The sequence below is a fragment of the Oncorhynchus nerka genome, linkage group LG22, assembly GCF_034236695.1.
Source record: "Oncorhynchus nerka isolate Pitt River linkage group LG22, Oner_Uvic_2.0, whole genome shotgun sequence".
Classification (NCBI taxonomy): Eukaryota; Metazoa; Chordata; class Actinopteri; order Salmoniformes; family Salmonidae; genus Oncorhynchus; species Oncorhynchus nerka.
Window position 1 is genome coordinate 65,574,870 of NC_088417.1, and position 25,384 is coordinate 65,600,253.

The 25,384-nt window shown below is 42.3% G+C and overlaps 1 protein-coding gene and 1 long non-coding RNA gene across 4 annotated transcripts in view; one reads left to right on the forward strand and one right to left on the reverse strand.

The window, feature by feature from the left end:
- The first annotated feature begins 243 nt into the window (after positions 1 to 243).
- On the forward strand, positions 244 to 17,313 carry LOC135563806 (uncharacterized). The gene is made up of 2 exons (XR_010460540.1): positions 244 to 341; positions 15,759 to 17,313. It is a non-coding gene; the product is annotated as an uncharacterized LOC135563806 (long non-coding RNA).
- A 3,369-nt stretch (positions 17,314 to 20,682) lies between these two features.
- LOC115105509 (delta-sarcoglycan-like) overlaps positions 20,683 to 25,384 on the reverse strand; it is a 325,069-nt gene continuing 320,367 nt past the window's right edge. For all 3 annotated transcript variants that reach the window (XM_029627635.2, XM_065007320.1, XM_029627634.2), the window contains exons 7-8: positions 23,405 to 23,528; positions 20,683 to 21,773 (exon numbers count right to left, since the gene is read on the reverse strand). In XM_029627635.2, the coding sequence (XP_029483495.1) occupies positions 21,594 to 21,773; positions 23,405 to 23,528 (304 nt within the window). In that variant the 3' untranslated portion in view covers positions 20,683 to 21,593. The remainder of the gene's footprint in view (positions 21,774 to 23,404; positions 23,529 to 25,384) is intronic.

Sequence of the window (25,384 nt, forward strand, 5' to 3'; positions counted from 1 at the left end):
ACTGTAATTGTCTTAGCTAAGTGCAATTTCTCAAGCAATAACGTAGCTAGGACTGTCTGGGAGTGGTCTGAGTGGGGAGGGGAAAATGAAAACTAGCTGTTATTGGCAGAGAGGCTTGGAACTATTTCTTACTGGTCTATATACAGTAGGGCTTACAGTTGCGTCACAAATCACTTAGCAACCACGCCAGGCGGCATGATGAAAGACCAAAGTCAGTCTGCTGGAACTTTGCCCTGTGTGTCCTCCAATTGTCTACATGGCTGGCTGCGTTTTACTACCACTGAAAACATTATTTTGTTTTTCTAAGGACACAAAACAACGGAGTGGGAGAACCTCTTCAAGTAAGTAAATATACTTTGAAAGTGATGAAGAACAATCTTGCTTGCTAGTGTGGAACCCCGTATTATCGGCATATTCAACAGTGTTTAAGAAATATATTACCGTCAATAGTGTTATCATGTGATCAAGCCATCCATTTCTTGGTGTTAGCTAACAGTTTATCAATTAGAATGTTTGACATTTCAGTTGAAATGCTACTTTTATTAGCTTTTTGATAAGTGGTTTAGCTAAAACATTCATCCCATATTATCGGCATACTGTCCCCAGTCATTGGTAGCTAACGGTTTAATACTAAAATATAAATTAGCATGAATAATTTAAATGAAATAAAACTTTAATTTCAGTGATGTGCATTGACAAAAACAATAAACTCTTTTGGAGTTTGTTGCAGAGATGCACTTGGAAATTAAAGGAGAAATACACATATATAGGGTTGAATAAATATATTATTTTAGATGTTTTTTTTTTACAAAGAAATAATTATGAAAACAAACAAAACAAATAATTACATCTCAACCTCCATCCCTATATTATCACAAATCACAATAAAAGCCAGCTTCAAATCCAGCTTCACATTGCAGTTCTATAAAACACATAACAAACAGTAATCTTTTTCATACTTTAACATGTGTTTACCTGTGGAGGTGGCTATATTCAAATTGCTGGGGGCAGGAACACCACACGAGGCTGCTGTGGTGATGTTACCAGGGTAGAAGGAGTAGGCGGTTGGTCCAGAGGAGGTCGCTTTGGTGGTGACAGACAGGGGGTGATATGTGCATTGTGGTGGTGGTAGACGAAACCACTGACGATGACTTGGAGGAGCTGGTGTTTGTAGTGGTGGGGCTGAGGGGCTGATGATAGTGTGGCCGAGAGAGCAGGCACATGGCCTTTTTCAGCAGCTGTCGGCTCCGGAGGCTCCTACAGGAGTTGCACACTGGGAGGTACTGGCAGTGGTGATGCAGCTGTGAGGAGTGGTTCCAGCGGGGGGTCCAGCAGAGGCGATGGCGTTGATGGTCTCATCCATGGCATCCCTCTCATGTGCCCTCTGTTCTGAGGGCATCCCCGACCCTCTTTTCCTCTTCCTTCTCACCCCTCTCCTTCCACTGGCACGTATATTCCTCCCTGCTGAGGCCAGGCTGTATCACAGGCTGTATCACATCCGGCTGTGATTGGGAGTACCATAGGGCGACGCACAATTGGCCCAGCATCGTCCGGGTTTGGCCGGGGTAGGCTGTCATTATAAATAAGAATTTGTTCTTAACTGACTTGCCTAGTTAAATAAAGGTTAAATAAAATATTAGGGGGTGCTCTTCTAGGGCTCTTCTAGGGCTGGGACTGGAGCAAGGGCTGAGGGTCCTCCTATGGTTGTAGGGAGGAGGTGCTTCCAGGAAAGGCAGTGCTGGGACCCAGTAGGGACCGAGACAGTATTCAACAGGACCCTTCGGCGTTCAATGGCACCGGAGGGGATGGCTGGCGTTTTATGGGCTCTTAACCAACCGTGCTATTTTATTTTTGCATTGTTTGTAACTTATTTTGTACATAATATTGCTGCTACAGTCTCTTATGACCGAAAAGAGCTACTGGACATTAGAATAACGATTACTCACCTTAAACTGGACGAATCATTTTTTTTTATGAGTCAGACGAGAGGGATTTACTCCAGACACCCGACGAGGCCCTCATCCATGTCATTCGCAGGAACAAGATAGAGATATCGCGGAAGGAGATCGGGGTGCCTTGTAAGGATTCAGCAAAGAGTGGCAAATCTGCCTTTACCATCGGTACTATTGGCCAACGTACAATCGCTAGATAATAAAATTGACGAACTACAAGCACGTATATCCTACCAACAGGACAGCGCGGCTGAACGACGACATGAATAACATACAGCTGGCGGGTTACACACTGTATCGGCATGATAGAACAGCAGCCTCTGGTAAGACAAGGAGTGGCTTTCTATGTATAATTGTATACAACAGCTGGTGCACGATATCTAAGTAAGTCTCACAGTTTTGCTCGCCTGAGTATCTCATGATAAACTGTAGACCACACTATCTACGAAGAGAGTTTTCATCTATGTTCTTCGTAGCTGTCTATATACCACCACAAACCGATGCTGGCACTAAGACCGCACTCAATGAGCTGTATACGGCCATAAACAAACAGGAAAACGCTCATCCAGAGGCGGCGTCCTAGTGATGGTGGACTTTAATGCAGGGAAACTTAAATCCGTTTTACCTCATTTCTACCAGCATGTTAAATGTGCGACCAGAGGGGGAAAAAACTCTAGGCCACCTTTACTCCACACACAGAGACACGTACATAGCTCTCTCTCGCCCTCCATTTGGCAAATCTGACCATAATTCTATCCTCCTGATTCCTGCTTATAAGCAAAAACTAAAGCAGGAAGCACCAGTGACACAGTCAATAAAAAAGTGGTCAGATGAAGCAGATGCTAAGCTACAGGACTGTCTTGCAAGCAGACTTGGAATATGTTCCAGGATTCGTCCGATGGCATTGAGGAGTACACCACATCAGTCACTGGCTTTATCAATAAGTGCATCGAGGATGTCGTCCCCACAGTGACTGTACGTACATACTCATTTACATTACATTTAAGTCATTTAGCAGACGCTCTTATCCAGAGCGACTTACAAATTGGTGCGTTCACCTTAAGACATCCAGTGGAACAGCCACTTTACAATAATGCATCTAAATCTTTCAAGGGGGGTGAGAAGGATTACTTTATCCTATCCTAGGTATTCCTTAAAGAGGTGGGGTTTCAGGTGTCTCCGGAAGGTGGTGATTGACTCCGCTGTCCTGGCGTCGTGAGGGAGTTTGTTCCACCATTGGGGGGCCAGAGCAGCGAACAGTTTTGACTGGGCTGCGCGGGAACTGTACTTCCTCAGCTCCTTCTTCCTTCACCTCAGTGGTAGGGAGGCGAACAGGCCAGAGGTGGATGAACGCAGTGCCCTTGTTTGGGTGTAGGGCCTGATCAGAGCCTGGAGGTACTGAGGTGCAGTTCCCCTCACAGCTCCGTAGGCAAGCACCATGGTCTTGTAGCGGATGCGAGCTTCAACTGGAAGCCAGTGGAGAGAGCGGAGGAGCGGGGTGACGTGAGAGAACTTGGGAAGGTTGAACACCAGACGGGCTGCGGCGTTCTGGATGAGTTGTAGGGGTTTAATGGCACAGGCAGGGAGCCCAGCCAACAGCGAGTTGCAGTAATCCAGACGGGAGATGACAAGTGCCTGGATTAGGACCTGCGCCGCTTCCTGTGTGAGGCAGGGTCGTACTCTGCGGATGTTGTAGAGCATGAACCTACAAGAACGGGCCACCGCCTTGATGTTAGTTGAGAACGACAGTGTGTTGTCCAGGATCACGCCAAGGTTCTTAGCGCTCTGGGAGGAGGACACAATGGAGTTGTCAACCGTGATGGCGAGATCATGGAACGAGCAGTCCTTCCCCGGGAGGAAGAGCAGCTCCGTCTTGCCGAGGTTCAGCTTGAGGTGGTGATCCGTCATCCACACTGATATGTCTGCCAGACATGCAGAGATGCGATTCGCCACCTGGTCATCAGAAGGGGGAAAGGAGAAGATTAATTGTGTGTCGTCTGCATAGCAATGATAGGAGAGACCATGTGAGGTTATGACAGAGCCAAGTGACTTGGTGTATAGCGAGAATAGGAGAGGGCCTAGAACAGAGCCCTGGGGGACGCCAGTGGTGAGAGCGCGTGGTGAGGAGACAGATTCTCGCCACGCCACCTGGTAGGAGCGACCTGTCAGGTAGGACGCAATCCAAGCGTGGGCCGCGCCGGAGATGCCCAACTCGGAGAGGGTGGAGAGGAGGATCTGATGGTTCACAGTATCGAAGGCAGCCGATAGGTCTAGAAGGATGAGAGCAGAGGAGAGAGAGTTAGCTTTAGCAGTGCGGAGGGCCTCCGTGATACAGAGAAGAGCAGTCTCAGTTGAATGACTAGTCTTGAAACCTGACTGATTTGGATCAAGAAGGTCATTCTGAGAGAGATAGCGGGAGAGCTGGCCAAGGACGGCACGTTCAAGAGTTTTGGAGAGAAAAGAAAGAAGGGATACTGGTCTGTAGTTGTTGACATCGGAGGGATCGAGTGTAGGTTTTTTCAGAAGGGGTGCAACTCTCGCTCTCTTGAAGACAGAAGGGACGTAGCCAGCGGTCAGGGATGAGTTGATGAGCGAGGTGAGGTAAGGGAGAAGGTCTCCGGAAATGGTCTGGAGAAGAGAGGAGGGAATAGGGTCAAGCGGGCAGGTTGTTGGGCGGCCGGCCGTCACAAGACGCGAGATTTCATCTGGAGAGAGAGGGGAGAAAGAGGTCAGAGCACAGGGTAGGGCAGTGTGAGCAGAACCAGTGGTGTCGTTTGACTTAGCAAATGAGGATCGGATGTCGTCGACCTTCTTTTCAAAATGGTTGACGAAGTCATCTGCAGAGAGGGTACTCCAACCAGAAGCCATGGATTACAGGCAACATTCGCACTAAGCTAAAGGGTGGAGCTGCCGCTTTCAAGGTGCGGGACTCTATCCCTGAAGCTTACAAGAAATCCTGCATTGCCCTGTCACGAACCATCAAACAGGCAAAGCTTCAATACAGGGCTAAGATTAAATCATACTACACTGGCTCCGACGCTCTTCGTATGTGGCAGGGCTTGCAAACTATTACAGACTGCAAAGGGAAGCACAGCCGCGAGCTGCCCAGTGACACGAGCCTACCAGACGAGCTAAATCACTTATATGCTTCGAGGCAAGCAACACTGAGGCATGCATGAGAGCATCAGCTGTTCCGGATGACTGTGTGACCACGCTGTCCGTAGCCGACATGATTAAGATCTTTAAACAGGTCAACATACACAAGGCTGCGGGGCCAGACGGATTACCAGGACATGTGCTCCGGGCATGTGCTGACCAACTGGCAGGTTTCTTCACTGACATTTTCAACATGTCCCTGATTGAGTCTGTAATACCAACATGTTTCAAGCAGACCACCATAGTCCCTGTACCCAAGAACACAAAGGCAACCTACCTAAATGACTACAGACCCGTAGCACTCACGTCCGTAGCCATGAAGTGCTTTGAAAGGTTGGTAATGGCTCACATCAACACCATTATCCCAGAAACCCTAGACCCACTCCAATTTGCATACTGCCCAAACAGATCCACAGATGATGCAATCTCTATTGCACTCCACACTCCCCTTTCCCACCTGGACAAAAGGAGCACTTATGTGAGAATGCTATTCATTGACTACAGCTCAGCATTTAACACCATAGTACCCTCAAACCTCATCACTAAGCTAAGAATCCTGGGACTAAACACCTCCCTTTGCAACTGGATCCTGGACTTCCTGACAGGCCACCCCAGGTGGTGAGGGTAGGTAGCATCTGCCCCGCTGATCCTCAACACTGGAGCTCCCCAGGGGTGCGTGCTCAGACGACTCCAACAACATCATTAAGTTTGCAGACGACACAACAGGGGTAGGCCTGATCACCGACAACGACGAGACAGCCTATAGAGAGGAGGTCAGAGACCTGGCCGGGTGGTGCCAGAATAACAACCTATCCCTCAACGTAACCAAGACTAAGGAGATGATTGTGGACTACAGGAAAATGAGGACAGAGTACACCCCCATTCCCATCGACGGTGCTGTAGTGGAGGAGGTTGAGAGCTTCAAGTTCCTTGGTGTCCCGATCAACAACAAACTAGAATGGTCCAAACACACCAAGACAGTCAAGAAGAGGGCACGACAAAGCCTATTCCCCCTCAGGAAACTAAAAAGATTTGGCATGGGTCCTGAGATCCTCAAAAGGTTCTACAGCTGCTACATCGAGAGCATCACTGCCTGGTATGGCAATTGCTCAGCCTCTGACCGCAAGGCACTACAGAGGGTAGTGCGTAGGGCACAGTACCTCACCGGGCCTAAGCTGCCTGCCATCCAGGACCTCTAGACGAGGCGGTGTCAGAGGAAGGCCCTCAAAATTGTCAAAGACACCATCTACCCCAGTCATAGACTGTTCTCTCTACTACCGCACGACAAGCGGTACCGGCGTGTCAAGTCCAGGACAAAAAGGCTTCTCAACAGTTTTAACCCCAACCCATAAGATGAGATAACAGGTAATCAAATGGCTACCCGGACTATTTGCCTGGTTTGCCCACCCCCAACCCCTCTTTTTACACCTCTGCTACTCTCTGTTTATCATATCTGCACAGTCACTTTAACTATACATTCATGTACATACTACCTCAATTGGGTCGACCAACCAGTGCTCCCGCATTGGCTAACCGGGCTATCTGCATTGTGTCCCACCCGCCAACCCCACTGTTACACTACTGCTACTCTCTGTTCATCATATATGCATAGTCACTTGAACTATCTCTACATGTACATACTACTTCAATCAGCCTGACTAACCGGTGCCTGTATGTAGCCTCGATACTGTATATAGCCAGTCTTTTTACTGTTGTTTTATTTCTTTACCTACCTATTGTTCACCTAATACCTTTTTTGCACTATTGGTTATAGCCTGTAAGTAAGCATTTCACTGTAAGGTGAACCTTTTGTATTCGGAGCAGCTGACAAATAAACTTTGATTTGATTTAATTTTAATATAAAGGATGAAAATGTTTATACTGGCATCACCATGCACAGCCACATTTACATCACACACATTGAGAACAGTTTGCATTCTACATAAACACATAGAACACCAAATACCTGAATATTTTGTCTGCGTATTTCATCAGCCTCTGTCTGGTGAAGGGGAACCCGAGGCTGGCCCAGTAGATACAGTACTACACCAGAGACTTTTCATCCTCTGATGCAAGCATTGTGGGTGGTCCACTGCGACAACCCTGGGTCACCCGGCCACTCAGCCTTTCCACCAGAGTCTGCCGAGGTACACCATGCACCTTGGTAGATGAGAAAATAAAACTGTTATTCGCAGATAAAATTCACATACACCTGGTAATCTCCTAAAGTACAAAAGATGCCTAACCTTGGCAGCCTGGCGTATGGCCATCCCTGCACCGCAGTCCTTCATGGTATGGAACATATCCACCTCACTCCTCTGCTTCCTCTTGACTTTCTTCATGCTGTGGTGGGAAATACATGTAGCTAAATAACTTGGAGTACTATACACATGTTAGAAAGACAACTATCTGAATATGTATAAATATTTACAATTCAAAGCTAAGGCATTGAAAGGTGATGATGAAAGGTTTCATAATAACTGAAAGTGAACCCACGTTTCTTTTATGTTATCTGTAATGAAAATTAGTGTCCCAATTAGTTTAATATTGATGCATACAGTGTAACATTTGACAAAGTACTGCCTCTATGTAGCTGTTGTAAGATGAAACATAGCCAATACCCTTACAAAAAAAGATTGCAGTTTTGAAACTGCAGTTAAATTGCAGTAACTGCAGTCGACTGTGGTATTTTGGACGTAGTAATTACAGAATAACTACAATGTTCTGCAGTTGGGCTGCAGTTATACTGAACTCTACCTGCAGTTACACCACAAAATTACTACAGTAAAAATACGGTGTAATTTTGGGTTCAGTATTTGCAGCATACTGCAGTTATACTGTACTCTAACTGAAGTTATACTGAATTGTACTGCAGTTAGACTGAACTCTGACTGCAATCTTTTCTCATAAGGGGAGTGATAGATATAAAAAATGGTTCAAAGTAAAAAAAAAAAAAATTGCAGATTGAGCAAAACACCCCCGTCAGATGACTCCAATTTTGATACGGTAAAGCTTGACGACATTCATAACAATTTCTTTCCTTTTTGGTTACTAAGCAGTTCAATCAACGTTTAGAAACTAAGCTAGCAACATTAGCAAATCCGTTAGCTATAATTCATAGGTTAAAAACTGCACTTACAGACCACACATATTAAATTGTATGGTCTGTAAGTGCAGTCAAATTTGACAATATACACAAAACGACCATATAAGTAACTTTTTTTGAAAACTCTCATAATCTAACGTAACTGACAAATTGTAATGACAATTGGTGGTCAGCTAGCTAAAGGGTGTATTTAGTTGCAAAACTTACTGTTATTTTCCAGTTTTGAGTTTGAGGCGATTTAATCCTATAACCACTAGAGAGTGTCTGAAGAAAGGGGGTGCCCTATGTTGGGTGGGCTACTAAATAGCTACTTAACATTTGTGTGCAGGCTAACTCAAATGAACATCTAACTTAATCTTAGTTACAGTTGAAGTCGAAGGTTTACATACACCTTAACCAAATACATTTAAACTCAGTTTTTTTTTACAATTCCTGACATTAAATCCTAGTAAAAACTCCCTGTCTTACGTCAGTTAGGAACACCACTTCATTTTAAGAATGTGAAATGTCAGAATAATAGTGGAGAGAATTGTTTATTTCAGATTTGATTTCTTTCATCACATTCCCAGTGGGTCAGAAGTTTACACACTCAATTAGTATTTGGTAGCATTGCCTTTAAATTGTTTCACTTGGGTCAAACATTTCAGGTAGAATTTCACAAGCTTTCCTCAATAAGTTGGGTGAATTTTGGCCCATTCTTCCTGACAGAGCTGGTGTAACTGAGTCAGGTTTGTAGGCCACCTTGCGCGCACACACTTTTTCAATTCTGTCCACAAGTTTTCTATAGCATTAGGGATTTGTGATGGCCACTCCAATACCTTGAGTATGATGCTGCCACCCCCGTGCTTCACAGTTGGGATGGTGTTCTTCGGCTTGCAAGCCTCCCCCTTTTTTCCGCCAAACATAACAATGGTCATTATGGCCAATCAGTTCTATTTTTGTTTCATCAGACCAGAGGACATTTCTCCAAAAAGTACGATCTTTGTCCCCATGTGCAGTTGCAAACCGTAGTCTGGATTTTTTTATGACGTTTCTTGAGCAGTGACTTCTTCCTTGCTGAGCGGCCTTTCAGGTTATATCAATATAGGACTTGTTTTACTGTGGATATTGATACTTTTGTACCTGCTTCCTCCAGCATGTTGTTCTGGGATTGATTTGCAGTTTTCGCAACAAAGTACATTCATCTCTAGGAGACAGAATGCGTCTCCTTCCTGAGTGTATGATGGCTGCGTGGACCCATGGTGTTTATAGTTGCTTACTATTGTTTGTACAGATGAACGTGGTAACTGCAGGCATTTGGAAATTGCTCCCAAGGATGAACCAGACTTGTGGAGGTCTAAAAAAAATAGCTGAGGTCTTGGCTGATTTCTTTTGATTTTCCATGGTGTTAAGCAAAGAGGCACTGAGTTCAAAGGTAGGCCTTGAAATACATCCACAGCTACACCTGCAATTGACTCAAATGATGTCAATTAGCCTATCAGAAGCTTCTAAAGCCATGACATAATTTTCTGGAATTTTCCAAGATGTTTAAAGGCATAGTCAACTTAGTGTATGTAAACTTCTGACCCACTGGAATTGTCATACAGTGAATTATAAGTGAAATAATCTGTCTGTAAACAATTGTTGGAAAAATGTCTTGTCATGCACAAAGTAGATGTCCTACCCGACTTGCCAAACTATAGTTTGTTAACAAGACATTTGTGGAGTGGTTGATAAACGAGTTTGAATGACTCCAACCTAAGTGTATGTAAACTTCCGACTTCAACTGTAGCCAGCTACCTAACTTTACAAACTGTATAGCTATCTAAATTAAGGAACCTGTTTTGGAGACTGGTTTTTGTTTGGATTTTCGGATGACTGATGTGCCCAAAGTAAACTGCCTGTTACTCAGGCCCAGAAGCTTGGATATGCATATACTTGATAGCATTGGATAGAAAACACTGTTAAAACACTGTGAGTATAACAGAACTGATATGGCAGGCAAAAACCCCAGGAAAATCCATCCGGAAATGTATTTTGAGGTCACAGGCCATTTCAGATCTAGGCTATGGGAAATACAAATGGTTAGGACCCAGATTGCAGTTTCTATGGCTTACACGAGATGTCAACAGTCTTTAGAAAGGGTTTCAGGCTTGTTCTTTGAAAAATGAGCAAGTAGTTGGAAAAACTATAAGGTGTCTCTCTTTAGAAAAGTAGTCTTGTTGGTGCGTGAATGAGGTACGCACTCTTCGTTATTTAGCTTCCCTATTGAACATACTATTCTCCCTCTTAAATGTGATCGTTTATGTAGATATTAGAGTACCTGAGGATTAATTAGAAACATCGTTTGAGTTGTTTGGACGATCTTTACCGGTAACTTTTTGGATTTGTTTGTATGCATGTTGATCGAGTGGATTACTGCGATCATTGGCGCCAACTAAACTGACTTTTCAAATCAAATCAAATCAAATCAAATCAAATTTTATTTGTCACATACACATGGTTAGCAGATGTTAATGCGAGTGTAGCGAAATGCTTGTGCTTCTAGTTCCGACAATGCAGTGATAACCAACAAGTAATCTAACTAACAATTCCAAAACTACTGTCTTATACACAGTGTAAGGGGATAAGGAATATGTACATAAGGATATATGAATGAGTGATGGTACAGAGCAGCATACAGTAGATGGTATCGAGTACAGTATATACATATGAGATGAGTATGTAGACAAAGTAAACAAAGTGGCATAGTTAAAGTGGCTAGTGACATAAGAATGCAGTCGATGATCTAGAGTACAGTATATACATATGCATATGAGATGAATAATGTAGGGTAAGTAACATTATATAAGGTAGCATTGTTTAAAGTGGCTAGTGATATATTTACATCATTTCCCATCAATTCCCATTATTAAAGTGGCTGGAGTTGGGTCAGTGTCAATGACAGTGTGTTGGCAGCAGCCACTCAATGTTAGTGGTGGCTGTTTAACAGTCTGATGGCCTTGAGATAGAAGCTGTTTTTCAGTCTCTCGGTCCCAGCTTTGATGCACCTGTACTGACCTCGCCTTCTGGATGATAGCGGGGTGAACAGGCAGTGGTTCGGGTGGTTGATGTCCTTGATGATCTTTATGGCCTTCCTGTAACATCGGGTGGTGTAGGTGTCCTGGAGGGCAGGTAGTTTGCCCCGGTGATGCGTTGTGCAGACCTCACTACCCTCTGGAGAGCCTTACGGTTGAGGGCGGAGCAGTTGCCGTACCAGGCGGTGATACAGCCCGCCAGGATGCTCTCGATTGTGCATCTGTAGAAGTTTGTGAGTGCTTTTGGTGACAAGCCGAATTTCTTCAGCCTCCTGAGGTTGAAGAGGCGCTGCTGCGCCTTCTTCACGACGCTGTCAGTGTGAGTGGACCAATTCAGTTTGTCTGTGATGTGTATGCCGAGGAACTTAAAACTTGCTACCCTCTCCACTACTGATCCATCGATGTGGATAGGGGGTGTTCCCTCTGCTGTTTCCTGAAGTCCACAATCATCTCCTTAGTTTTGTTGACGTTGAGTGTGAGGTTATTTTCCTGACACCACACTCCGAGGGCCCTCACCTCCTCCCTGTAGGCCGTCTCGTCGTTGTTGGTAATCAAGCCTACCACTGTTGTGTCGTCCGCAAACTTGATGATTGAGTTGGAGGCGTGCATGGCCACGCAGTCGTGGGTGAACAGGGAGTACAGGAGAGGGCTCAGAACGCACCCTTGTGGGGCCCCCGTGTTGAGGATCAGCGGGAGGAGATGTTGTTGCCTACCCTCACCACCTGGGGCGGCCCGTCAGGAAGTCCAGAACCCAGTTGCACAGGGCGGGGTCGAGACCCAGGGTCTCGAGCTTGATGACGAGCTTGGAGGGTACTATGGTGTTGAATGCCGAGCTGTAGTCGATGAACAGCATTCTCACATAGGTATTCCTCTTGTCCAGGTGGGTTAGGGCAGTGTGCAGTGTGGTTGAGATTGCATCGTCTGTGGACCTATTTGGGCGGTAAGCAAATTGGAGTGGGTCTAGGGTGTCAGGTAGGGTGGAGGTGATATGGTCCTTGACTAGTCTCTCAAAGCACTTCATGATGACGGAAGTGAGTGCTACGGGGCGGTAGTCGTTTAGCTCAGTTACCTTAGCTTTCTTGGGAACAGGAACAATGGTGGCCCTCTTGAAGCATGTGGGAACAGCAGACTGGTATAGGGATTGATTGAATATGTCCGTAAACACACCGGCCAGCTGGTCTGCGCATGCTCTGAGGGCGCGGCTGGGATGCCGTCTGGGCCTGCAGCCTTGCGGGTTAACACGTTTAAATGTCTTACTCACCTCCTGCAGTGAAGGAGGTGAGTAAGACATTTAAACTCCTTCGCAAGGCTTCAGGCCCAGACGGCATCCCCAGCCGCGCCTCAGAGCACCACCAGCTACCCTCCACGGCATATTCAATCAATCCCTATGGTTAATCAACCCTGGGTCTCGACCCCGCCCTGTGCAATTGGGTTCTGGACTTCCTGACGGGCCGCCCCCAGGTGGTGAGGGCTTTTTTGGATATAAAGAAGGACGTTATCAAACAAAATGACCATTCATTGTGTAGCTGGGACCCATAGGATTGCACACAGAGGAAGATCTTCAAATGTAAGTGATTTATTAAATCGCTATTTGTGATTTTGTGATGCCTGTGCTGGTTGAAAAAGTATTTTGGTGTGGGGAGATTTCTTCAGATAATCGCATGGTATGCTTTCGCCGTAAATGTCACGATCTTCCTCCTCTTCATCTGAAGAGGAGAGGCGAGAAGGATCAGAGGACCAAAATGCGGCGTGGAATGTGTTCACGATGAATGTTTAATTAAAGAAAGAACTGAACACTGAATACAAAAACAATAAACAAATAAATACCGTGAAGCTATCATAAGGACTGTGCTGACACAAGCAACTAACATAGACAATCATCCACAAACAAACAGTGCAACCCAGGCCACCTAAGTATGATTCTCAATCAGAGACAACTAATGACACCTGCCTCTGATTGAGAACCATACTAGGCCGAAACATAGAAATCCCCAAATCATAGAAAATCAAACATAGACTGCCCACCCCAACTCACGCCCTGACCATACTAAATGATGAATACAAAACAAAGGAAATAAAGGTCAGAACGTGACAGTAAAGCCTTTCTGAAATTTGACAACGTGGTTGGATTAACAATAAATTAAGCTTTTAAATGATTGATGATGATGTATTTTCATGAATATTTAATGTTACAATTTTTGTATTTTGAATTTCACTCTCTGCAATTTCACCGGATGTTGTCGTGGGTGTCCCGCTAGCAGTTCATGCGCCCAAAGAGGTTTGAAATTGTGCGCACAATTGGCCCAACACAGTCCGGGTTAGGGGAGGGTTTGGCTGGGGTAGGCCGTCATTGTAAAATAAGAAGTTGTTCTTAACTGACTTGTCTATTCAAATAAAGTAGCCTACTTGCTACTATGGTGTCTTACCTTTACATATGAGTTTACATTAGCTTACTTGTGCTCTTTGAAACTATATGGAAAAAAGTGTTGATTCTTTGAAGTGAAGTGTTAACTTGTTTTAATTGTTAACTTAAAATGATTGACACTATAATGTTGATTAAAACCTCTCTTGCACCCATCCCGTTAGCGGGATCATTTTCGTCAACATCCGCAGAATTTTCATGAAATCACAAGTGCAATATAGCAAAACACAGCGTAGCCTGTTGTTAATCCACCTGGCGTGTCAGATTTCAAGAAAGCATTTAGGCGAAAGCATACCAAGCGTTTATGTAAGGACATCTCTCTCAGTAGCCAAAACATTACAAACAGCTAGCAGCCAAGTAGATTGGTCACGAAAGTCAGAAAAGCAATAAAATGAATCGCTTACCTTTGATGATCTTCGGATGTTTTCACTCATGAGACTCCCAGTTACACAATAAATGTTCCATAAAGATTATTTTTATATCCAAAATACCTCCATTTGGTTGGCGCGTTATGTTCAGAAATCCACAGGCTCGAGTGGTGACGACAATGCAGACGTAAATTCCTAATAGTATCCGTAAAGTTCGTAGAAACGTGTCAAACGTTTTTTATAATCAATCCTCAGGTTGTTTTTACAATATATAATTGATAATATTTCAACTGGGACTGTAGCTTTTTCAATAGGAGAGAGAGAGAAATGTCTGCTCCAAGCTGTTGCGCATGCAAAACGCTGCTGGCACCCAGCCATACAATGACGTGATGTGATCTTTCTCGCTCATCTTTCAAAATAAAAGCCTGAAACTATGTCTAAAGACTGTTCACACCATGGGGAAGCCATAGGAAAAGGAATCTGGTTGATATCCCTTTAAATGGAGCGAAGGCAGGCAATGGAACAGAGAGCTTTCAGGAAAAACAGCACTTCCGGGTTGGATTTTCCTCAGGTTTTTGCCTGCAATATCAGTTCTGTTATACTCACAGACAATATTTTGACATTTTTGGAAACTTTAGTGTTTTCTATCCTAATCTGACAATTATATGCATATTCTAGATTCTGGGCCTGAGAAATAGGCAGTTTAATTTGGGTACGTTTTTCATCCAAACATCAAAATACTGCCCTCTACACTCAAGAGGTTAAATTAAAATGGTGATCCTAATTGACCTAAAACAGGGAATTTTTACTAGGATTAAATGTCAGGAATTGTGATAAACGGAGTTTAAATGTATTTGACTTAGGTGCATGTAAACTTCCGACTTCACTGTATATATAGGGGCAGTACTCAGTTACATCACTTCCTGAAACAGGAGGTAAAAAATGTATAACAGTTTCACAATATTAACATTCAATGTATCAAAATACATGATCATTCACATGGAATGTGATCAACATTTACAGTGATATACGTACACATACAATATTCAATTAGGATTAGAAAAACAAAACACAATTTGGACATATTGAATCTTAGTTAGTGCAAATCCAACCCTTCTAGGTAGTGAAATGTTTGGAAGCAGGAGATGATGGGGTTCTTATTTTAAAACATGTACAACTACTACTACCAAATTCAATGCCAGATACTTTTCTCCCAGAAGGTCTGAGTGAAACTTGGGGGTGCCCCTGTGATAATGAAAATGGTTTGCCTAAGACTATCACAACAGTTATATTGTCTGTGCTAAATGTGTTTAAATTGTAAAAGAAAGAGAGAATAGTTGGGCTATAAGAAATAAATGTTATTCAGTGGGGCAAGGCAAAGCAGCGATTACACACAAAATACTTTCAATTGCACCCATTTAACTATGGCCTATTATTAATTAAAGTACAGTATGTTTAAAAAAATCATAAATGATCTTTTACATCTTTTGGATGTTGTTCCAGATTACGTTTTATATATTCATACGTATCCTCAAATAAATGACTGTGAAACTGTGTTTGTTTATTTAGAAGTGATTGCTACACCCTTCAAAGGGGGCACTTTTGTCATGAATACAAGGTGATGGTGCTCTTTACTTAAATGGCACAAGAGAATTGTTCAGATTGGCACATGATATGACAACCATTTGTCTTCCTCAGGACTACCTGGACTGATAACTCCTGGCTGGTCGTGCTGCTGACCCAGTTTCAACTGTTCTGCCTGCGGCAATGGAACACTGACCTGTTCACCAGACATGCTACCTTGTCCCGGAACTGCTGTTTTCGTCACTCGCGCTCTCTCTCTCACATCTCACATCTCTGAATGCTCGGCTATGAAAAGCCAACTGACATTTAATCCTAAAGTGCTGATCTGTTGCACCCTCCATAACCACTGTGATTTATTATTTGAAACTACTGTTCATTATGAACGTTTGAACATCTTGAAGAACAATCAGGCCTTAATGGCCATGTACTCTTATAGTATCCCTCCATCACAGCCAGAAGAGGACTGGCCATCCCCCAGAGCCTGGTTACTCTCTAGGTTTCTTCCACGGTTCCTGCCTTTGTAGGGAGTTTTTCCTAGCCAACGTGCTTCTACATCTGCATTGCTTGCTCTTTGGGTTTTAGGCTGGGTTCTGTATAAGCACTTTGTGACATCTTCTGATGTAAAAAATAGCTTTATAAATGCATTTCATTTGATCTGACTTTATTATAAAGAGGTATTTTTATGGTGGAAAAAATAGCTTCCCCAAAACTTGAAACTCACACACTGCATATGAGAGAGACACTTACTAGCTAGACAGACTTCAAGCTATCTTGAGGAGGCATTGTATGTCACCTGGCAATTCTCTATTAACTAATTTACTGCCTATTGATGTCACCAGCCAGGCCAAAGTTCCATCCCACTAAAACAGGTTGAAATTTCAGGAGGTCTTTTCAAACACCTCTTACCTCTAAAAGGGCATTACCATTTTCTTCACAATTTCACAGTATTATTCCAACATCATAGTGTGGAAAGATTTTCAAAATCACGTTTTTTACTGCACTGGGCTTTTAACTGAGTTACTGGAGGGTATAACATAAACAAGGACGTGAAAACGTAGAACAATTATCTGACGGACAGAAGAGTGAATATGCACACAAATGAAGCAATTATTTTTTAAATAAGTTTATTGATACATTTTAGATTGCAACTCAATTCATAAATACAAACTGTATACAGAAAGTATAATAAATGTAAGATAGTTAACTGACACGTATTCATGTCAGTTAACACGTATTCGCATTACGTATTCGCATTGTTACAATTCTGTCTATATCCATTTGTTTTGCATAGAATGTGCGAGGATCTTCATTTACATTCGCAAAAATGTGTTTTAATCGTAATTGAATCTTCTCAAAGAGGACTAAATAAATGTATGTGAACTAAATGAATACCTCATACTCGAGCATTGATGACACAGCTATCACTCCTGAAAGCGTTATATCAGATCTGTATCTTAAAATATGAAATAAGCATCCTCTTTTGATTGAACAGAGGACAGGTAACCAAAGTCTCGTTTGAAATGACAAGCTGCAGACTATTTTCAGACACATGAGAGAATGGCCCCTAATGTCAAACCCAAAGCAAGGTACGAAGTGATTTTTTTTTTGATTGTGAGTGTCATTTTGTCCTCATGCCCTCATCAACATTTTGTGCTCCTTTCACATGTAACGCTGTTCAAAATCGCCTCAAGACGTGACGTAACACATCTTTGTTAAGCTAAGAACTAAAACAAATTAAATTAAATTACACAAGAATGCACTTAACACTCAGCTCAGAAAAATTGTTCAACTAAATATCTCAGAAACATGCAAAATATGTTATTCAATCAATTAGTGTTTACAGCCATTTTAACGAATTAAAGATTCATAAAACATAATTTTGCAAATTAGAATATAATAAATATGGCATTCAATGTCCTGATTTTAGCTCATTAGATCTCGTTCAATTGGAGAGGTGTGAGAGACAACACATAGCTAACGTTTAGAACACCCCAAAAATGTGTAAAATGGTAGCTCTGATTATATATCATTCTGTGTCTTGAGCCACTGGCGGTTAGCCTATTGAATATATATAATTATATCCCCATCATAACAGAGAAACGATGTATGTTTGAAGACGTCTGTCACTCTCAGTCTATAAGAGTACCACTGCCAGACAGACACTAGGAACGTTTCAATTTCCAGGTTTATTCAGCAATGTCGCAAAAAAAGTAGAAATTGAGATGATGGAAATGGCAGATATAGGATACATTTTCTAAAGATTGACACATTTTTATCCGTTCGACAGGGGTGTATTTTCCTTTGTCTAACTTTCTTTATTGGAAAAACTATGATGGAAATTGTATTTTTCAAATAAATTATGATTTACAGGACAAGGATTGTCCTGACTTCCAAGAATGCCTGAATTACTTTGCCTTGCTTTTCTGGTTGGCTGGCAAGTATCAACATCCAATTATTTCCGTTCTACAGGAGTGCAAGTTTCCCCATGGCACGGACCGTGGAGATACGTTGGCACATGATCATTTTTTATTAGAATATGGCAAATATTAGTTAATTATTGCATTCTATCCATGCTGGCTTTTGCGGGCAACCTGAGAAATAAAACAAATAGGTGGAAGGGAATACAGGCTGTCGCCAATTTCTTAATGCGCAATTTTCCTAAATGGGTAATGGAAACAACTTTTTTTTTAAGAAAGTTTAATAGAAATGCACCCCAGCAGGCAATTGTCACTTTCTAAATGTTGACCAAAAATCACTGGACCATTTAAAGGAAACATACTGTAGCTATTGTCAAATGATGGACCCTTATGAGACTTTTGAGTTTGCTTTTCTGCTATAGTTGCAGGGAAATTCTCACAAAACATGTAAAGGGTCTTAGATAATCCTTCTGAAGCTAAGTGTGAACTGTGTTGATCAAGCACTTTTGGAAAATCTGATTCTAAAGTCCCCCATCCCCCATCCTTTATCTTCTTTCAGTAGGCCAGAAGACAGACTTGAACGAAGGCAATGATTAACAGTGTCTCTCGTTAGAATAATTCTACAGGAAGTCCTCCATAATAGTGGTTATTCGTTTGTGTACCCAGAAGCACTGTCATTGATCAGTATTTATTTTAGAGCAGTGTTTCCCAACTCCAGTCCTCAAGTACACCCAACAGCACACATTTTTGTTGTAACCCTGGACATGGACACCTGATTCAACTTGTCAACTAGTCATCAAGCCCTCAGTTGAATCAGGTGAGTTTGTTGGGGTACTCGAGGATTGGGGTTTGGAAACGCTGTTTTATAATTACAAACAGAGACAATCTAATAACTGGAGTCAGAATGACATGTATGTGCAGTGGACAGGAGAGTAGTAGAGGACTAGGGCCGCTTTTAATGTTTTGCAATCCTTAGTCTGTTATTGGGGTTGTGGCAGAGGCAACCAGTGACCGGGCACTTAGCAAATACTTGCTAATGAGGCTCACGGCAGCCATTTGCCCAGTTCCTAACCAATCAAAACACACATCAAACACTCTGGACAGTCTGTCTCACTATAATGAGGAGGAAAAGGGGAGTTAAACTTAATTTGAGTTGTGTTGATACAGTCCTCTGATCTAGTCAATTAGCACTGGACACACTCAGGTTTGTACACTTTGTGTGTGTCTGTGTCATAACTTTTCTATGGTGCAGAACACTGAAATATAAGAATGCTGTAGTTTGGGTCAACTGATCTGCTTTTCAGACAACAATAACTGTATAAAACAGACCAAATTCAATATGCCTGGGGAAATGCTTCAGTCATCTTGACATTTAGTTTATTATATACTATCAGCAATACTCAGTGGCATTTTACAGTGTGTGCGTCTGAAATCTAAATTAATAAAAGGCTTTTATGTGGAGAAAAAAAAACATTTTACAGAGCCAATACAAAACATCTCTTGAATATACAGTAGCACAACATTGACAGAGCTGTAAAAACCCAGCTGTAAAAACCCTCCTGAAGACTGTATTGCTTTCCTCAGCAGGGATGCTGCACTTATAACGAGTGGTCTAAGCTGAGGCAAACAGCCCCATTGAAATGGAGTAAAGGAAGAGGACGTCGATGCAAGGCAAAGTGGACTTGAGTACATCCATTTTCTCTCTAATAAACTTGAACACAGACACTGTTCACTTCAGATTGCTTCAGGAGGATTGCAGTGTATGGGAGCTAAGGACAAGTACTCAATGAGTACTGTACAAGATGACTACATATCAAGTCATAGTAAGGGCCCCTCCACTTTTTGGTTTGTGTGTCGGTTACTCTGAGCATCATTGAACAAGTAGAGCCAAATACACAGTCGATAAAAGGCAAAAAAAAAAAGCTTTTAGTAGAACAAATTCCACACAACACACGAGGAATGCAAAGACCTCACCCCCAACTGCCAAACAAAATGGGCTAGGATTCATATGTACTATTGAGCTCAGCATGTGAGAAGTTCACACAAAGAAGAGGACCAAAATAACGAAAAAGCAATATCACTTCTCCCAAAAGGCAAACATTGTACACTATACATGCGTACCTGTAGAATATCAAGATGTTTACTTATTCAATCTTTTTTTTTTTTTTACAAAAACACATGATATTATAAAAGCTTGAATTTGCAAAAGAGCATATTCTCCATTTATCGAGGATATGTCCTTGACACACACAGATGTGATTGTGTATTTACAAATAAACTATATAAAAAAACATGTGTTTACCAATATGTTGGCCCAAATATTATTGTCAAAGGGATTAAACCACTGAAAAAGAGGAGAAAGGTGTGGGTGCATGCAGTTGGGTGAATCAGATATCTTTGCATTCCCATCCTCTACACACAAAGCGGATTTAACCGAAAGGAAAAATCGAATGTACTCATTAACAAATGAAAGTCTGTGTGATGTGCTTCTCCTTGCCACAAGTGCATTGATATAAGGCACAGGCACAATTTCCCCTCTTTGAACAGAGTGGGTCACAATGGTTCAGTCCCAGTACGAGGAAATGGTAGGGTGATCACCTATGAAGACCATCACATCTCCATCAAATCAAATCAACGTTTATTGGTCACATACACAGATTTGCAGATATGCTCTCTATGGTATTTATGGTATATATACAGTATATACTCTGGTATATATTGAGATATACTCAATGTTTACCATAATGTTCCCTTAGCTGTGTGGGTTAAAAATCTGTGCTGCTGTTGTTCTCTTCATGATTCTATAAAGTCGACATTTACGTGAATTGACATGATATGCAAGTGTTACCAAGCTTGACACATTGACAATCAAAATCATTCACAAAAGAAAATGCCATTGGCACACACTTCATGTTTCAAAACAAGAGACAATATTCGTTAGAACTGCTAACAAACTGGAAAAAAATAATCATAGAACAAAATAGCAATGAGCCTTCTATCACCACATGTGTGGTAGATGACTTCAAGCAAAGAGTGTAAAATGGCAGGATATTGCAGGGTTTCTAAATGTGGGTGATCACCCTAGTGATTCTGGTACTGAAATTGTCTTCAGGACAGCGAACAGAACATTGTCACTCTGAGTGTCTCTTTGTAAATCGCAGGAGAATCCCTCTCAGTTTCTGCCAGAGGGTTGTTAGGAGGGACAGAACACTTTGTGTGTGTGTGTCTCTGTGTATGTGTCTCTCTCTCTCTCTCTCTCTCTGTGTGTGTGTCTCTGTCTCTCTGTCTGTGTGTGTGTGTGTGTGTGTGTGTGTGTGTGTGTGTGTGTGTGTGTGTGTGTGTGTGTGTGTGTGTGTAACAATGTGTGTCGGTATGATCTATATGTGTATGTGTTTCAGCGTGTGTATGTGTGTTTCAATGTGTGTGTGTGTTTCAGTATACATGTATGTGTGTGTATGTTTCAGTGCTTGTGTGTGTGCGTGCAAATGTTTCTGTGTGTGTGTGTTTGCATATTTTTGTGTGTGTATGTGTTCTAGAGGCAGACGTTGTTGCTGATCTGGCAGGTGGAGCCTTTCCCGGCCTGTGAGAGGAAGAGTTTTCCATTGGGACAGACGCACACCTCATAGACAGTTTGTCTGGAGGTGGTCCCCGATGGAGAGGCCTTGCCCTCCGGCAGACGCAGCAGCCTGATCCTCCGTGCGTCCAGATTGATCTGACCAAGAGGAGACAAGGGAAGATAAAGGCAGAGGGATTTTTATTTACTTACAGTATGTGTAGGTGGGTAGGTTGCTGAGTTAATAAGAAAGAGTAGAGAGAGAGAGAGAGAACTGTGTGTGTGACTCCACCCATGTATTTGTTCAAAAATCACCAAGCATAGCCTCCTCTACCTAACAACAAGACAATTATAATGAGCTTGAGATGATAGATCACTCAAAGCACTGTTGACAATATACTGTAGATCTGTTTGGTTTGCATGATCTGTTCATTGTAGAAAACAAAACACAACTCTACATTTTGCTAAAGGCATTTCTGCCATGCTTCTGGGCTGAAGAAAAGTGGCTATCGGCTAACAAAGCCATTACAGGCAATAACCTCTTAACGGTCACACACCTAACTCATCTCTGAGCGCTCCTTCATGATTTAAGATTAACAAATCTATACCCAGGCGTTTAAGCTACACTCGTACCACCTTTTCTTCTATCTCAAACCTAAAAGGGTTCTTCGGCTGTCCCCATAGGAGAACCCTTTGAAGAACCATTTTTGGGTCCACATAGAACCCTTTTGGTTCAAGGTAGAAACCTTATGGGTTCCATGTATAACCCTTTCCACAGAGGGCTCTACATGGAACCCAAAAGGGTTCTACCTGGAACCAAAAAGGTTATCCTATGGGGACAGCCGAAAAAAAAACTTTTGGAACCCTTTTTCCTAAGAGTGTACCTATCAATTCCAGCAATAACTTCTAACTTTAATTTGACATTACCATTTGAAATCATATTTCTTCTCTTCCACCCAACTTTACCATCCACCCAGTCTAAATCCCATCTCTCTAACCCCCCTCGCCCTCCCGGGACTGGGCTTGTATATTTGCCCGACCGGGAGTGGAACTGCTCCATATATAAAAAGGTAAAAGGAGTCATTATCAGGCACCTGGGGGAAGCATTCCCATCAAATGACCTGGAACACTTAAGCAGGGAGTCTCAGCTGACTTCTCCACACATCTGCTATTGAGCAAATCTCTGCAGTGAGAGAAAGGTTGGGGGATGGGCAGGTCTCTAATTGGCAAACCTCACCACTAATTGTGGTTGGAAGTGTCAAGGGGCTCCTAGAGAGCGAGAGCTGTCTGTGAGGTGTCTGTCCACACATCAGGCAGGTGACACATGGACAGTTGGAAGGCTTCTCAAATGGAGTGTGAGTGCAGACACCTCACAGACAGATATAGCAAAGCACTAAAATGTCTGATATAAGTCACATCAAGTCCATAAAATGGAGAGGGGCCTCTGTTTATGTGTTATATCATCTAGTCACATGATTCTGTTAAGTCTTCTTATTAAACTTCGGAACAAGGGCAACAATAGGACAAATGAAGTTTTACCCTCATTCACATTTTCCTCACATCATAATATTGACAGACAGATATACAGATGTAGAGTATACACAGTGTGAGAACTCTTAATGCAGCTTTACTTCCTTCCTGACCTCCTTCCTTCATGACATCAGTGATGAACTGATCTGATATAACTTGAAAATGAAAGCTATCGAGTGAAATCCTTTAGATCAGTGACTACTTTAAGGGAGGAGGATGGAAAGATGAAACTATAAAAGTTGGGAAAATGGGTCCCCTACCTCTCCGTCTTTGGACTCCAGGCGTAGGTCACTTCTACACGTGGCCTGGATGTCCCCTGCCTCTGCTAGGATCTGGATTCCTTTAGGGGCCTCCATGTACAGAGACCGCGTGGGAGACTCCAGCCTGGAAGAGAGAGAAGAGACAATTCCAACAATGACAATATATAGTAAAGAATATCCAAGATAGAGCCTGGGAGAAAACAGAAAAATTATGCCCCTTGGTAGCCACGACTGCTGTTACTGAAACACATGACACACAAACAGAAAAACAAACAGCAAGTGAAAGTGTCAGGTGTACTCACTACATCATGACTTTTGCTAATCGTTTTTCTTCATACAATAACATGTGTCTGTTGTTCATAGTATAACGGGCTTCCATTGTCTCAGGATCTCATATCAGAGTACAACTTCTGGGGAGTGTTGTTATTCCTCAGTCAGTGAATGGAGATATGAACCAGAGCCTGGAACGAAGATATGGAGACAGTAGACAGTAATCTAGGATAAGAGGTTGTGGCTGCAGGTGAAGTTTTTCTCTGGCCCCTGCCAGCCTCAGCCGCTGCCCAACAAGGAAATGAAGAATCGATCACATGGCCAAACAAACAACTAGCAGCATTTATATTCCAATAAGTAGCTGTCTTCTTTATTCATATCAAACGGGTTTGGTTGACCTTACTTAAACATTTAAATAATGAAGGGGAGGGAGATGAATGCTAGATGAAGGATCTTGAATTATATCAAATGTCCCTTTCATATTGCTGTGATATTACTTGACTATATTCTAGTATTGTATTATTATGTTATATACTGTATCATATTATTATATTTTATAAACTGGGTGGTTCGTGCCCTGAATACTGATTGGCTGACAGCCATGGTATATCAGACCGTATACCACATATATGACAAAACATTTATTTTTACTGCTCTAATTATGTTGGTAACCAGTTTATGATAGCAATAAGGCACCTCGGGAGTCTGTGATATATGGCCAATATACCACAGCTAAGGGCTGTATCCAGGCACTCCGCGATGTGTCGTGCCTAAGACCAGCCCATAGCTGTGGTATTTTGGCCATATAGCACACCTCCTTGGGCCTTATTGCTTAAATATATCATATTATAATATTCTAGGCTATTACTGCCATCTGACTTGTTAACATTGGAAAAAAGAGGACAGAAAAGACAACAAAGGGGCCTGGGTTATTATTATAAGAACATAATGGCCACCGAATGCTGTGCAATGACACTGGGAAATCAATAAACACTTATAAGATTCAGGCAGTCGGAAATAATGTGGGCAGGATGTCAAAACAGGCTACATATCTAGCGACTGAGACACAACCCTAAATTACACCCCAGGTGTTAAATGAGAGGCCATGTAACTGTTATCACAATGCAATCTTCAGCCATTGAGAGAAAAAAATGCCATTTTTATACCTAGTGCTAATATGCTTCTTTTGACCATTGACTTATGGCATCAATGTGTCTTAAAGTAAACTAATATAATATATATATATATATATATATATTTTTAAATATATCAAGTAACTTGCATACAGGGAGGGACCAGGAAGTCCTGTCAGCATGGATGGAAAAGAGACACATTTTAATATCATGTCTAGACACGTCTGAAAAGATGGGCACAATCATAATGTGGACAAGATCAGGACAAAGGACGCATGTTAGAACCAGGTATAAATGGGTCTTAAGTTGTACACTGAGATGAAGATGAATGAAGAGTGTGTGAACGGATATGTTGTATTTAACATTAAGGAGATGTGTTTAACATCTAGGAGATGTTCACCATCTAAGAATGTAATTGGAAATATCAAACATTTTCCCCTTAAATCAAAGCACAGATGATTGGTGGAGGGATGTGTGGTTATTTTCATCACTAGACTCTTCCATTTTTTGTGTCTCCCCTGCACAAGGATTTCATTAATGGACAAAGTGTTCCTTCATCAAATGCCCATATAAGCCT